General features: G+C 39.8%; 1 protein-coding gene across 2 annotated transcripts in view; it reads left to right on the top strand.

Moving 5' to 3' along the window:
* The window catches only part of Anp32b (acidic nuclear phosphoprotein 32 family member B), an 82596-nt gene that overhangs the window by 63317 nt on the left and 2591 nt on the right, over positions 1 to 16688 (top strand). For both annotated transcript variants that reach the window (XM_003470718.4, XM_063224928.1), the window contains exons 2-5: positions 3089 to 3238; positions 7101 to 7223; positions 12744 to 12933; positions 16486 to 16607. In XM_003470718.4, the coding sequence (XP_003470766.2) occupies positions 3089 to 3238; positions 7101 to 7223; positions 12744 to 12933; positions 16486 to 16607 (585 nt within the window). The remainder of the gene's footprint in view (positions 1 to 3088; positions 3239 to 7100; positions 7224 to 12743; positions 12934 to 16485; positions 16608 to 16688) is intronic.

Below are 16688 nucleotides of genomic sequence, written 5' to 3'. Positions count from 1 at the left end.
TGGCTGTGTAGTTCAGATTGTCCCCAACTTGCAGTGATCTTCCTGCCTAGTTTCCTGAGTCCTGAACAGGCTGTAGCCCTATGGCTTCTGCAGTGCTTACCCTAATAAATTCAGTTGTCTATTGGGAGAAGAAATTTTGTTTCAAGCATGTTTCCCTGTAGTTCTCACCCTCCCTCATAGAAAGTTCTCCCACTTACAGTCTTAGCTTTCTGTGAACCAAAAAATACTTGTCCCAGCTGCAACAAGGGGAGAACAGCTACACGATGCAGTGTTGCATGCCTAAAATCCCATTATTTGAGGCTGAGGCAGGAGGATTGTAAATTCGAATCCAGCCTGGGCAGTTTGGCAACTTGGCTAGACCTTGTCTCAAAGTAATAAAAGGTCTAGAGATTTAGCTCAGTGCAGAAGCTCTGCATTCAGTCCCCAATACAGAATGCCCCCTCCCCCGGCCACCACTAAATAATAGGATGTTTTAATTTTGAATATGCCTTTTTAAAACTTGTAGCTGAACACTTTCTATGTTTCCTGACTTTGTATTTTTTATGACCTCGGTGTCCTTTGTCAGTATTTCTTTGGGGTGGTTGGGTAAAAATAATAGAAATAATAGAAGATACCCTCAAGATACATACAAACACAAAGATTTTTTTTTAACACATAGATCTTTCATTGTCAAGAAAGATAAAAATTAAAAGTCAAGTAGTTGGCAGATGTTTGCCATAAGTTTTAAGAAGTTGTCATGTTAAATCTCTGTAACAGATACTCAAATGTTCATATTCCTTTAACCTATCAATAGATTATACCTACCAAAATAATAATTTAGTAATGGATAACATTTTTTCAGTGCTGATATAGTAGTAACCAGAATAGACATGAGCTGGGTATGGTGGCACACACCTGTAATCCCAGCACTTGGAAGGCTGAGACAGGAGGAACGCTGGGAGATGGAAACCAACTTGGATTACAAAGTCAAGTTCAAGGCCAGCCTGAGTCCAAGGCCAGCCTGAACTGCATAGTGAAACTGTGTCTTAAAAGACAACAAAAACAGAATAGACATGATCCTGACATGAAAAGTTTATAGTCCAGCAGTGACTTTTTTGTATTGAGATTGAATTTAGGGGCTGGGGATTTAGCTCAGCGGCATCAGCACCTGCCTTGCAAGTGCGCGGTCGTGAGTTTGATCCCCAGTACCGATTTTTAAAAAAAGATTGAATCTAGGGCCTTGTATGTCTGGCTCTCCAGTATCCTTTTCTGAGCTCCCTCCCCAGCCATTTTTCAAATGTTTGAGACAAGGTCTCACTAAGTTGCTGAGATTGGGCCTGAACTTGTTATTTGTTCTCCTGCCTCACTCTTCTGGGTGCTGAAACAACATGCATATACTATCTTGCAGTTGCAGTGACTACTTCCAAACTTTTTAAGTAGATGAATAAGCACACTGTTAAAAGTAGTTATGTAGAAACACCAGCTGTTGGTATTGCATGTTGGAAATCCCTGCAAGGTTGAGGCCAGCCTGGGCTATAGTGAATTCAAAACCTCATAAAATCCAAAAAATAGAGTAAGAAATAAATGATTGTGATAGGAATAAACAGCAGATACCTTTTTTTTGTTGCTGTTGGGTTTGTTTGGGGTTTTTATGAGACTGGGTCTCTATGTGTCAGGCCTGCCTTGAGCTCACTGTCAGACTCCTGAGTACTGCAAAAGAATACAGGCATATGCCACCAACCCAGCTTCAGCAGGTATTTCTGACATCTGCCTTGTGACGAAAGGCTGCTTTCTGAATATTTACTAAGGGCCAGGCGTTATCCTAGAACAACTTCCTAAGGTAGTTGTTATTATCTCCACTTTATAGGAAGTCACTTACCTAAGATCACACAGGTTCCAAGTGGCAGAGCCAGGATTTGACTCCTGGTATCTGCAGAGCCCAGCTCTAGTCATGTAGTTCTCCCCAAGTGTTCAGATGTGCTGATTTCTTGTCAGAGGAAAAATGGAAGGAAGGAAAGAAAAGAAGATGTAAAGGTATAATCGGCCTGCACGCATCCTGAAACCAAGTCTTCTGGAGAGGAGTAGACACAGTAGCAAGAAGTGGTGAGACATTTCTGGTAGTGTGGATAGGAATCTTAAGTGTGTTTCCATGCTTGTGAGTGATGGGAGGAGCAAGGGTGCAAGTACAAACAGGTGAGTACTCTGTATCAGTTTCTAGAGTGGCACCCTTGGATTTGTCTGAGAAAATACAAACACTAATTGTCACTTGCCCTTGTTCTCTTTTCACACTTTTCAGCATCTCCCATCTATATTCCTACTAGTTCAGTGCTGCTAAACATGGTTGATTGACTCCAGAATGCCTTCTTAGGGCCCCTAAAGTTGCAGTTTTCAGAATTAACCATAACCATAGAGCAAGGGTGGCAATAGGGATTATCACGGTAGATAGGCTGTGATACCCCTTGAACAGATGTGAATTTTGAAGGAGACCTTTAAGATCAGAAAAACAAACCTGATTTAATGAATGTCTTAACAGTTCTTTACCCTAAAAAAGATCTTTCTTACCTGTAACCCTGATGGGCCTTTATTTTGAATTAAGAACTCTTGCATCTTGATTCCTTCCACTGTCAAATAATCTAGATAAAGATTAATAGAGTTAGAGTTGGAAAGTGTGTTAGTGCAGAAACTAACTGGCTAAAGCCAGCACTTCCTGATAGGAAAGGTGTCTGTGTCTTAGCCTTTAAGATTGTTAGAAAGGTCCCTTCCTCTGTACTTGCATTTAATTCAGATAAAGTCCCTTTTGTGGAACAAACTTGGGAAAGGGAATAAAAAGCACAGTTCATTTTTATGTCTTGAGAATTGCAATTTCTTTTTCTGGAAAGTGGAGCAGAAATAATTTATAGCATGGAGTAATGTTTCGTCTTTTAATCTATTAGTACATTGCTACTAACAGCTTTATTTCTATGATCTTTGGCTAAGTAAAAGTCTGGCCCTAACTATATGGTGTGTTGGTTATTTTGAGGGGTTCTCATGGTTGGAGTTTTTGCTTTTGTTCTTTGTTGTTTTCCATGTCTGAAAGGTAATCTCTTTTTTTTTTTGTTGTTATCCTCAGGTTCGAGAACTTGTCTTGGACAATTGCAAATCAAATGATGGAAAAATTGAAGGCTTAACAGCTGAATTTGTGAACTTAGAGTTCCTCAGTTTAATAAATGTATGCTTGCTTTCAGTTTCAAATCTCCCCAAGCTACCTAAATTGAAAAAGGTAAGTGCTTTTTCTTCAGGTAGGAGACAACAACTTGGGAAGGGAAACTCTGATTTTGCCTGTGAGGAAGAACTTAGTATAATAGAAAGCACATGGCCTTTGGAACTTGGTAGATAGGGGATTGGATTCCAGCTCTCTGCAGGTTCCTTTAAAAAAACAAACAAAAATCAATGCTGAGGGTTGAGTCTAGGGTTTGTTACATACCAGCAGTGCTTTCCCACTTCCTTTATGAATAGTCTTCCACAGGTGCCTCGCCTCCCTAAGCTCGTTTTCCTCACTTGTACATTGGTGATACTATTTGATCGTGCAGAGTCATTGTGATGTTTGGAAATAACATGGATACTCAGTCATTCTTATGAAATTTATTTTGTGGATAATTTATTAGTCGTTAAAAGTTTTCTAGAGTGTTCACTAGATTTTGTTTTTAGTATGCTGATATTTTGTGTTGTATTGTGTTTTGTGCCAGCATTTTGCATTTTAGTACAGGCTGGCCTTGAGTTCACCAAGTAGTATAAGCTGGTCTCAAATTTAGGTGATATTCCTGTCTTTACCTACCAAGTGCTGGGATTACTTTTGTATTTTGAGACAAGGTCTCACTGTGTGTTCCACACTGTTCTTGAACTCATTATATAGCTTAGTGATCTTCCTCCCTCCAAATGCTGGGATTATAGGCATGCACTCCACAGCCAGCCCATTACAGGACTTTTAATGAATAGGAAGTTTGAAATACGTTGTGATTGACTGGAAGAATTCAGTATAACAAAATCACTGTATTTTGTTATGCTAGTTGATGGCCCCTTTTTAGTATTCCAATAGTCTAATTAAAACCACTTATCTCAGGGCCAGGGATTTAGCTCAGCAGCACAAGCACCTGCCTGGCAAGTGCACATGAGGCAAGTGTGATTCCTGGAACCAAAAACAAACAAAAACCACTTACCTATCTAGACACCTACCACTACATTTCCCCCACTCCCAAAAAAGGGTAAAATGTAAGTGGAGCATAGTGACGCACACCTGTAATCCCAACATGTGAAAGACTGAGGCTGGAGGATCAATGCAAATTTGAGATCAGCCTGGGCTATGTACTATAATGGGTTCAGGGCCAGTCTGAACTACATAACATGACCCTGTCTCAAAAAGATAAAGATTTTGGACAAAAGGCTCAAGAAAAATATTTTGTCCTGTCACAAAGCCCTAGAAGTGTCAGAGCTGTAAAATCCTTGGGTACTGTATCTACTGCAGGCCTTTATTATAGCAGCAGCCCCAAAACAAGACCGTGATTTGCCCAAGCCATTCACTTGAAGTGGTTAGTGTTAATGCCACACCTGAAACATCTCCCAAGCAATGCCTTTAGGGTTATGTAGGAAAAGATGTGTGGTTATGTAGTACTGAACTGAGCTAAACTTTTATTTTAAATAAAGGCATACATAAAATAAATTTATAATCAAGTTTAGGCAAAAGACATAGACTATTTCCAGAGCTGCACAAGTCCTGAGAGATGAGAGTTTCTTTGTGTGTGATGTGAGGCTTGTTTGTTGGTTTGTTTAGTACATAAATTTAGAAATTCTGAAAAAGTGTGCCTGTGTCTGACTGACTTGCTTAGCTAATATATGCTCATACAGTCTTCGTAAGTTTTTGGTATACTTGCAAATGAAAATAAAAATATTTCTCATTTCTAAGTATTTTATAGGTTGTCTTGTATTTGCATGAGTCATCAGTGATAATAATAACTGATTAGCTCAGTAATACATCAATTTAGCATAAACTTGATGCTAGCAGGTCCCTAGTGTGTTTTGTATTGTGTTTTACTAGCATCCTGATGAGTTTTTCTGAATTAGCATGACCTATACTCTGAGAGGTACTCAGAAAGCCTGTCAGTGACCACTTACCTAAGGGTTTATCAATTATTTATTTATTTGTTTGTTTATGGTCTTTTTGAGACAGGGTCTCCCTTGCATGAACTGCCTTAAGCTCACTTTGTAGCCTAGGCTGGCCTTGAACTTGAAAGGCTCCTCCTTCCTGCCTTAGTCTCCCAAGGGCTAGGATTATCGGTGTGCACCACCACGCCCAGCAATGGCTTTTATCACATTTAAATCTTTAAATGCTCATTACTTTCAGGGCCAATGAGAGGAAATCATAGTTTAAAACACAGATTGAATGTTCTTTATGTTTCTTCTTACCACAGAGTACCAGACTGTTGTAACAAGAAACAAGTACTTTTTTTTTTTTTTAAATCTTTTTCCTTTTTATCAGTACTGGGGATCGAACTCACGACTGCCTGTTTGCAAGGCAGGCGCTTATGCTGCTGAGCTAAATCCCCAGCCCCGGAAACAAGTACTTTTTAAAAAATGGTGTATAAATATCACATGTTTCCAAAATTTACACATGTATTTCTTATTTCAAAATAAATGTGCAGTAAATGCCTTGGTAGATTGCTATGTTACCTTTGTTTCATAAGGTCTCATGTTGAAAGATGTGAGCAATTTCACTGCTGCATTCTGTAGTATGTTCCTTTTGTACAGTGGACTTACATAGGTACATAGCATCAGGTTCTGATAAAACTGCATGGCCTGACTTCGAGTAATGGGCCCATGCCACAGCAGCTTTGTTATCTTAGTCCAGTTGCATCTTTGCAGTTAACTTTGCTCATCTATAAATGAGGGTGATGGTTGTTCCTATCCATCCGAGATCAGAAGAGGCAACGTAGTTCCAATACCATGAACAGTGCATGGCACTTAAGTATATATGGTAGATAGATAAACCATTGCTAGCACTTAAAATAGGGAACTGGAACCAGTTGTATAGCCTGAGGTTTCCATCTGGAAAAAAGCTTAGAGTAGATCTTCTCTACAGTGATTTTTGGGCTTTAAGATTGCAGCCCCTCTTGATGAAGTCTTCCATTTTTGGCACACTACTTGTCTGCTACTTGATCTACAGCAAAGAAATCAGGATACATTCTTGATTCTTTTAAGAAATAACCTCTAGGGAACTAGCTTCATAAACTTGGGCTATTACTGCCCTGCTACCTTTTTCTTTTTGGTGCTGGGGTTGAAACCCATAGTCAGTCAAATGCTTATAAGCACGTGATATACCACTGAGCTATATATCATAGACCCTCCTTCCCCTTTTTGTGACATCTTGCATTGTTTTTAGGAGTTTATCTCTTGAGGCTTGTTGCTCTCCTGAGGCCTTCTAAGCAATATTCCCACATTGTCTTCAGGTGTTGAATTCCCACAGTGTATTATAAGCATTACCCAGAAGCCATATTTTGTTTCAAGTGAGCATGCACGCTTTCCTTGGCATGCAAAATAAGCTTCTCAGAATGTACAGATCACTTACCCTTTCTGGCAGGGAAAATTCTATTTTGGTATTTGTTTACTTTGGGTTTGGGGAGTTTTGTTTTGGTTTGGTTTTGGGGACAAGGTCTTGCTGTGCTGTTCAGTCTGTCCTTGAACTCACTGTATAGCCTAGGCTGGCCTCGAACAAATAGTGATCCTCTTGCCTCAGCCTCCTAAGTGCTGGGAATACAGACATGCATTGCAATGCCCAGCTCTTAATTTGTTTTGACCTACTTTTTAAGTTAAAAAATGTATTCACTGATATTAAAAGTCAGTTCTTGAGCAAACTGTTCTTAGCAGCTCATTGAGAAAATACTTACCTTGTTCTGCCCCCACTTGCTGTGTGACCCCATGTTTCTGGGACTTGTAAACTACATTTTCAGATTTAATCAAATGAACATGGCATGCTTTAATAGAAACAGGGGCTTTTGATCCTAAGTATTTGAGAGTTGTGTTTATTTACTATTTATAACACCTCATTGGTATGTGTTTGTGTCTGTACTGTGTGTGCTTTTCCTTTGCAGCTTGAGCTCAGTGACAATAGAATCTTCGGGGGTCTGGACATGTTAGCAGAAAAACTTCCAAATCTCACACATCTAAATTTAAGTGGAAATAAACTGAAAGACATCAGCACCTTGGAACCTTTGGTAAGTAACTGAAAATTTGGAAACAGAGTTACTGGTCATTTTCATTTTCATATTTATAGTGGGAGAAATGACTGGGAATGATAATTGAGAAAATGATGGTTTATTACTTTTTATAGGAGCCCGAGTTTTAAAGATCAGAGCCTAATTATGTATATTCCTATGGCTTTGCTCCTCTTGCCTGATACTGTGGCTTCCTCCAAAGGGGAATTTGGTATTTTTTTATTCTCATTTAATGAAAATGTAAATTTTCATTAAAATTTACATTTATAATTGCCTTAAACATGTCTGTTAGTACCCCAACCCACACCAGGCTGGCCAGATTGTTATATTTTACTTTTGTACTAAAACTAGAAATTGGGTGGCATGTCTTAATTGTAGATGAAACAATCAAGCATAGCTCCACTAAGTTTTAGCTCTTAGCATTCCTGATCTTGTGCTCTGCTGATCATTGTTGCCTAAAGTTCTATGTGGAAATCCTGAGATCTTCCTCAGTCTAATAGATGAGGGTGAGTCATGGAAAGTAAGTTTAACTGCCACTTGGATTAGACTTGCTGTGTGACCTTGGGCAAATTGCTTCTTCTCTCTGGGCCTCAGTTTCCTCATTCATGAAGTGGGGAGAACAATACTATTTGCCTTGTTTAAGGGCTCTGAGGATAAAGTTTGGTAGTGCTTTTCCTTCAGTTGTTAGGTTGGAAAGCTGTGCCAGTGAAAATCCAGTCCATGTGAAGTTGTATGGCCAAAAATTGCTTTTCAAGGCAGGGTGGGAGGCAGTTGTGGGCAGCCCAAAAGGCTGTGCTGGGGAGGAGGGTAAATGCACAGGTAGGAACTGTCTTTTAGAATCTCAGAAAACAGAGCCCCAGAATAAGACGTCTCCATTGTCTCTTATCTGTTCTGAAGTCACAATTGTAGGCTGGGAGTTTAGCTCAGCGGCATAAGTGCCTGCTTGGCAAATGTGAGGTCATAAGTTCAATCTCCAGCACCCCCCCCCCAAAAAAAAAAATCACAGTATATTAAAATATGTGAATTTCACATCACTTGTAAAGAATGCTCTGTTGGTATTTCTGGGGAGGACAGTAAAATTGTGGCTTTTAATAAAGAGAAATTCCTGCCACAATTATAAAGTCTTTTTCCCTTGCAATTAATAATTGAGACTTCTCTGCAATGCAGATCTAATTACCTTACTTTAATTCCCCTTATTCTTACATTTCATTAAGTAGGCTATGTTCAAGAGCTAACTTGTCATACATGTTGGGAGCCTGCTTCCCACCCTCGTGCTTTAAGTTTGCTTTCTTCTGTTAAAGGCAGTGCCCAGATATTTCTCACCCTTCATTTTTAATAGTTTTGTTCACTTCTTCCAGACCAATTCCCATTCCCTGTGGTAAAGCAGACATTTATTGAATTTTTGCTATATCCAAGAACATGAACCTTTGCTCACTGTTGTCCTCAGAGATCAGGAAACTAAAGTAATTTCAGGAGAGTTTAGAGAGCTTAAATAATGGGAGTATTTGCAGTCAGTGTTCAAATCCAGGTTCATTGTATGTTCTACAATCGTTGAGACCTGTGCTTTCTTCCTATAAATTTATTCTATACCCAAATTTCTATAAATTGGGAATTCCAAAATGAGCAATAAATTAAGCGCTCATGCTCCCTACTATAGTGGGCTACATTAACCTTTTGTTTATTGATTAATGACAGGCTCTTAATTTTGGGTCACTTGTGAGCATAGGAACAGCTGCCTCTCACCACCTCTCCTCTTTAAACAGTGTACCAGCCAATGCTTTTCCATGCGAGATGATTGGCTGTTGCTTTAATTCTCAATGCCTGTGACCTCTTTGATACAGAAGCCTTTATCTGTGTTTCAGTACACAGGCAGACCAGAAACAAGTACTAGGTGGGGGTTGTTTGCTTAAGTGTCCCTGATTTGGTCTATAATATGTGAGGGCCCAGTGAAAGTGGCTGAGACAGTTTTAGTTACTAAAGCCAGTGAAGGATGAGAAATAATCTTTGTTGTATTACTCTTTTTGGAGGCTTTACTGTACCCATATCATACACTGTCCTGGGTACTTTATACTGTACATGTTATTTGATTTGTAGTTATCAGAAAATATTTCTATAAAGTGGACAGAAACGCAGGGCCTTTGTTTTACATAGAGGAAGCTAAGGCTTGGATGAGGCTGAATCCCTTGTCCAGAGTCACACACTTTACAACAGAGCCACAGTGCTGCATACCAGGTGTTTCTAGAAAAACCTGAGCTTCCACTGTTCTATTATACTTGTCCTGATTCCTTGGGGTTACTAAGTTGGTATCCTGATGTTCTCACTTGGAATAAAGGAACTCCGTAGGAAAAGGTGAAGGGGGGAGATGTTGGGTCCATTTTGACATCTGAAAGCATTCAGTAGGCAGAAACACCATCCTCATCCTCATTAACCACATACATTTTAAACACCACGTTGAGCCCAGTTCTTACAGTCAATGCAATGATTGTGAATGCCTCTGCTTGCTACAGGGACATTAATCGAGAGACAAAGAAGGCATCAATTCAAACTTCCTTGGACACCTTTTTTAAGAGACCTGGGCCATCCAAATCATCCCCCAAAGCCCTTCTAAATTCTAAGAAGGCAAGCAAAATTATTGTTAATAAAATGTTTAATGTTTATTATGGCGAGCCTATTAGCTTAGGTCACATTTCTGGTAAGGTGTACTTGTAGTTTTTTTAAGCAGTGTTTATACATTACATTTGGAAACCTAAGTAATCTATGTGTTTTGTGCCTTTTAAACTTAAAGCACAATTTTACTGCTTTACACAGCTTTGAAATACTATAGTCATTTGGAATTTATTGCTATTTACTTGCTTTGATTTCATTTTCTAGCATACTCTTTGGCATGTTCAAATTATTCCATAGGTGCCTTGTCAGAAAGTAACCAAAATTCTCACACAGGAGAGTTTTGGCAGCCCCTACTGGAATGAAGGGTCTTGGGTATTGTGTAAAGCATTAGATAAATATCAGAAAATGTATGTATTTTTATGTACTCATTCCTAGAAAATAATTTTGAGATGTACAGGGCTCATTTCTTTAAAGAGTTTTTAAACTCAATCTCTGTGAAAACACTGCAAACTTACGATTGTGTGTTAACTGGTATTGAGTCAGCCTTGATGAGGAGGAAGGCAGTATAATGTGCTAGGTTATTTGCCTGAGATCGTATTGTAGCAGCATTTCCTTGTTGAGCAAGAACACACACCTGGGCTTCTGTAGGTGAGGGCTGCCCACTAAGAACCCAGTCAGAAAGTTACTTGGTACAAAAGCAGCTCTCCCTAGGACTAGCAGGACTGAGCTTTCTAAAGGCACCAAGAGCTGTCTTATATAAGCACATTAATTGATTTACATTACAAACTCTGAAATCGTTGTACATTGGTTTTGGAGGGGAACAGCAGTGCCTTTCATTATAATCCTGCTCAGTGTCCTCCCTGACTTAATTTTCAAGAGCTGCTCTGAGAATAAACCAGGGAGATGAAGATTCTTCCAGTGCAGTCAGCAGCCCTTTCTCCAAAAGGCCAGGGAGATATAGGAAGCATTGACCGAGCCACACAGCCACTCAGTTCTGCCACTATAGCATAAAAGGATGCATGCACATGAGCAAACGATGTGACTGTGTTCTTGTAAAATTTTATCTTACAGTTGGGGATATAGCCTAGTGGCACAGCACCTGCCTGGCAGTTAACTACAAGGTTGTGAGTTCAATGCCCGTACCAAAAAAAAAAGAAAGGGAAAAAATTATTTAAAAAAAACCAAATAGATGGTGAGCTAGAATTGGCCTGTGGCTGTGATTTGCCAATTCTTAACTCTAGAACACTAAAGATTTTCAAGTTAACTTTCTGTTTCCCTAGAATTACCTTAATGCTGCCAGTTCTGAAAATAAGGTTTTGTTTTGTCTGAATTTCTTCCCAGGTCCTTATGAATGTTATAATAGCTTTCCAAATAAGGGTCAGCTACTTATAAGCTTGTGTGGGGTGGGCGTGTGTGTGTGTTATTTTTAAGAGTTCAATTTCATGCAGGATCCTCTTTTTTTTTTTTTTTTTTTGGTGGCACCAGGGATCAAACTCATGCTTGCCAGGCAGGCACTTATGCCACTGAGCTAAATCCCCAGCCCGCAGGATCCTCTTATTAATCTGGTATCCGTGTGTGTATATGTATGATTTTCTTAGAAAATACCAAGCTTTTTCTCTTGATTCATAAGTTACACTCATGAAATGTTATTGTTGAACTCTGGAGGCACCAGGCTACACTTTGCTCACATTTTGCATTTGCTTTTTATCAGCTGCTTCCCCTTCTGCTTACAAGGACCTGCCGTTTCCTGTCACTGTCTTCTGGCTTGCCTGTAGTAATACTTCTCCCTCAGTTTCTTAATGTACCTTAATTTGAATACTGGCACACTGATGGAGTATAACATGTGAAGCTGGGTGCAGTGGCACATACCTATTATCCCAGCACTCTGGGAAGCTGAGGCAGGAGGTCACAAGTTACAGGCCAGTCTGGTCAACTTAGTGACTTAGCAAAGTCTTAAGATTTAAAAAAAAAAAAAAAAAAATGGACTAGGGATATATAGTTCAATGCAAAAGCCCTTGGTTCAATCCTTAGTACTATTAAAAAAACAAACAAATAAATGGAGATGAGTAAAACCAACGGACATTTTTCCTGTCCCTTCTGGCCATGCAAAGTTTTGTTGACTGGGTATCTAGCTCAGCAGCACAGTGCCTGCCTGGTGGGCGTGAGATCCTAAGTTCAAAATCAGAAACAGTCTGAAAAATCTGGTAACAGTATCAGGCTTTCCTAGAATACAAAAAAAGAAAAAAGGAATATAATTTTTCTTTACATTTCTCTCTTTTTTTTTTGGTCTTTTTCCTTTTTATCGGTACCGGGGATCGAACTCACGACCGCCTACTTGCAAGGCAAGTGCTTATGCTGCTGAGCTAAACCCCTAGTCCCTTCTTTACATTTCTAAAATTTCTACTCTGTGAGTCCCTTCCTCTCCTCCTGCTTCTGCCCATGCTGACACCTGTCTTCCCTAAAAATACATCTGCATTGACACCTGGTGTTTTGTTACAGCGCATCCTGTATAGTGTTTCATATCTGTTCTCAAGTAGTATTATAAGTGCCTTGAGATTCAAGACTCTTACAGGCCTTTTTCCCTAATAGTTTGAACTAAAATTTTAAACTGTCATTCTTGAAAAGATCTAGTTTTTGTAAAAATTATTTCAGATTTACATTTCTTTAGACTGCTTACTCTACCAGAAAAAGACACAGTTCTTAGGAGAGTCATTGTAGGAAGGGAGGAATTGAGGTCTGAAGGTGGTATAGTACTAGTGTTTTCCTGTGTGTGAGTATTAAGTGGTTAGAACGCACCTAACCAAATGCAGAGCCTACAGTTTTACCTCTTCAGATGATTTGTGCTACTTGTGCTTCTTTGGTTTAGCAGTTTGTTTTGTTTTGTTTTGTTTTGTTTTTTACTATTTCCTTCAGAAAAAATTGGATTGTCTGAAAAGCCTGGATTTGTTTAATTGTGAAGTCACCAACCTGAATGACTACCGAGAGAGTGTCTTCAAGCTCTTGCCCCAACTAAGCTACCTGGATGGCTATGACAGAGAGGACCGGGAAGCCCCAGATTCAGATGCAGAGGTAGATGGCGTAGATGAAGAGGAGGAGGATGAAGGTGAGTGGGTTTGGCATTTATTAATGAGACTTCTGTGTTTCAAAGATCCTGAGAAAAGCTACTGAATGTTCTTGTGGTTAAGAAAATAATTCATATTTATGACTGTAGGCATTCTATGAGATTTAGACCTCTGAATTCTGATAAGCTCTTAGGACACTGAAATCTTAAAAGTATTCAAAATAAAAATGATTTATTAACAGATGAAGCCTAGAGATTGACTATTCCACACAACCACTGAAGAGCTTAAGGTACTTGTGTCTTGTGTCTCTGCTTTTCTCCCAGCTACCACTTGGTTACTGCCTTCTCATCCTTCCAGGCTCAACTGGTCAGCACCTGCTGGAAGTAATCCCATACTTCCAGACTACTTGGTAGCTGCAATATTTGATGCATACTTGTTACAAACAAATAGGAATGAAAAACTTTTTCTAGTCACACTTTTGGTGCATGACTATTTAAGAAGATAATTTTATTTTAAAGTACTCCTTGTAAGATTCTATGTTCCATTAATAAGAAAAGTAATCTTTCTGTAATCCCAGCAGTCTGGAGGCCAAGGCAGGAGGATTGTTGAAAGTTTTAAGATCAGCTTGGGCTGCAAAGGGAGCTCAAGGCTGTCCTGAACTGCATAGCAAGACTCTTATCTTAAAAAAAAAAAAGTAATCTTTGGTTATAAAATGGAATAAAAACATTCTTTCAGTATTTGGCAATGAACAAAGTTTTGTGGGTTTTTTTTTTTTATACACACAAAAGTATCTTTAAGAATCTTTCATGAATTTTCTACATAAAATATTCCTCCTAATTAGCTTCTGTTCCTTGTAAACCAACTAACAGTAACAGTCTTGACCTGTAACTGCTCAGATGAAGGATGACTTGCTCCTTATGAGAATCTGTTAGTGATCTGAGTGGAGCTGAGGAGTGACTTTGAATGCAGATTAGCACTAGCAGAGGGTTTAACTGCACATAATTAGTTGTTTACAGACTCCTGATCAAAACCCAGTCAGTGGGGCTGGGGATTTAGCTCAGTGGCATAAGTGCTTGTCTTGCAAGCACGTGGTTGTGAGTTCAATCCTCAGTACCAATTTAAAAAAAAAAAAAAAATGGTGAGTGGAAAGTGACAATTAAGCTATATCTGTTACCTCTGTCCTCACAACCTAACCCTGGCCAAAATGAGTGAAAAACATCACAAGAGAGCTTTGGAAAAGGGGAAGACTCAGTGATGAGAAAGCAGAGAACTTCCAGGACTACCAGCAAAAATAAAGCTGCATTTAAAAGAAAATACCAAGAGTCCTGCTTAAACAAGTTAATTGCAGCAGGTGATTCATACTTCATGCTGTGCAGCAAAGCCATGAAACTGTCAAAACTGCTTCTACATGGAGACCAAACACTCTGCATTAAAGACCAGCCTTGGGAGTTTTTCAGAAGAAAACATATGAGCCCCAACAACAGAAGCAGTTACTAAAGACCACTACTTCATGAAATGTGTCTGCAGTGACAGCATCATTTTTAGTGGCTAACTGCATTGTGGAAGCTAAGAGACCTGTCGCTATTGTTGAAGAGATGATCCTGCTTGCTGCTCAGGACATTTGTAGCAAGCTTTTAGGAAAGACTGGTTCAAAAGGTGGCATGCATTCCTTTCTCTGCTAACACTGTGTAACTAGACAGTTGATGAAATGACCCAAGATATTAAAACACGATTGTTAGGATTAATCATTGCGGTCCACAATCTTGGTTGGTAAGATGTTGGCACAGCAGTAGTGCAGTAAGAGGCATAGTGGAAGCAGTGGGATTTGTTTTTGCATCAGTTAGCATGAAGAGACCTGGTCTCATAATTTCTGATGCTACTGGGCAGTATAGTAGGACATGCCTATAATCTTGGCACTTGGGGGCTGAGGCAGGAGTGTCACATGTTCAAATAACTCAAAATGGTTTCTGAGCAAATGGTCCTTAAGTTGGGAGCCTAGCGAGCATTGACGGTTCCACCCAACCCGTAAAACTACTTCTAATTCTCTTACAGAACCACTGTCTCATGTCTTTGCCACACTGTATGTAGAGAGATGCTGTCTAAGAAAATGAAACAAAATTATTGAGACTGTTGGGACCTCATACCATTGGTTTTTTTATATATATAAATAATTTTTGTGTGTGTCTTTTTGAGACAGGGTCTCTCTTTGTAGTTCAGGCTGGCCTTGAGCTCACTTTGTAGCATAGCTCACAGTGATCCTCCTGCCTCAGCCTCCCAAGTGCTGTAATTATAGGCGTGAGCCACCATGCCCGGCTCATTGTTATGTTTGAAGCACTATTTTAAACATCTCTCTTTGGTTTTGAGATGGGGTCTTATTGTGTAGTCCAGGCTGGCCTTGAACTCAAAGTGATCTTTTTGTTTCCATCTCCTGAGTGCTGGGGTTAACAGGCATGTGCTAAATGTCTCTTTAAAAATAATGTGTTGAAGGTAGAACTGGCTGAGAGAAAGGATGAGGAGATACATCAGGTTGTTTTGATGCAGAGAATGTTACAGGATCTGGAAACATTTTTAGGGTTTTTTTGCAGCAGACAGACAGGCAAAAATTAATGAGATGCATGGTGGTAAGTGGACAAAACAGTAGGACATCTAACCTAGTTCCGGATGTTTATTGCCCTTGTTCCCTTCACCAGGTTTCTAGTTATTCCTAGAAACTGCTTGTTATCTAAGTTTACCTTGACATGGTAGAAACTCTTTGGAGAGGGGAACCAATTACTGAGCACAAAAATCAGTGAGGCAAAGAATACTGGCATGTTTCCTGTGTGTTAGGCACTGTGGTAAACACTCAGAAAACGAACATGACCCCTGTCCACTTGTGGCCTGCTATTGTGCAGAAGAGATTTTTTTCTTTTCACTAGTCAATAAAAGTTGACAGTATGCAACACTGGAGAAGTCCCAAGTTTTTGTATTAAAGAGCCCTAGCCTAGGAGAAGAGATCTGGCAGGCCTGTCTGAAGAAGTCCTGAAACTGTAGTCAGAGGTGGGCAAACAAGAGAAAGACCAGTAGTGTGCAGGAGGCAGAAGAGAACGCAGTGAGTCCTGACTCCGATGGAGAGGACCTGCAGTCCCACCAGCAGTCACAGGAATGGGGTAGGGGTGAACCTACACTGCAGTATGATCAGGGCACGGCAGGTTACAGGGGTGTTTTCCAAGTCCATGCTCAAGAGCAGCTGGCTCTGACCATTACTCGGGAGGAGAAAGTTTGCTTTGTGTTTTAAGCTGATGAACAGCTTCAGACATTGACAAAGATAGAAACAGTAGTAAGATGAGCCCTTATATTCCTATCACTCATAGCTGATCTTGTTCTACATGTGCATCCTCCTTCCTGTGTCCGCCTCCTGATTTTGTGGTGCTCGTGGGGAAGGGGTTGAACTGTTGTACCTGGTAGAAAGAAGATGGCTGTAGGTCTCCTCAGATGTTAGTTGCAGTCCAGCACCTGTTCTGAGGGCTGGCACATGGCTCCATGCACTTTTATAGGTTCACCCCACAGTCAGGTATCAAAAGTGTTTAATGAATTACATTTTGGACTGTTTTCAGAAGGAGAAGATGAAGAGGATGAGGAAGATGAGGATGGTGAGGAGGAAGAGTTCGATGAAGAGGAGGATGAAGACGAAGATGAGGATGTAGAAGGGGACGAAGATGAAGACGAAGTTAGTGAGGTCAGTGCACCTGGTTACTTCTTTTTTTTTTTTTTTTTTTTTTTTTTTTTTTTTTTTGTCTTTTTCATTTTTATCGGTACC

Source organism: Cavia porcellus, unplaced genomic scaffold (genome assembly GCF_034190915.1).
Source record: "Cavia porcellus strain 051 isolate PalLab524CR breed Dunkin Hartley unplaced genomic scaffold, mCavPor4.1 scaffold_1, whole genome shotgun sequence".
NCBI classification, from domain to species: Eukaryota; Metazoa; Chordata; class Mammalia; order Rodentia; family Caviidae; genus Cavia; species Cavia porcellus.
This window is presented reverse-complemented; position numbering and strand designations above follow the sequence as displayed.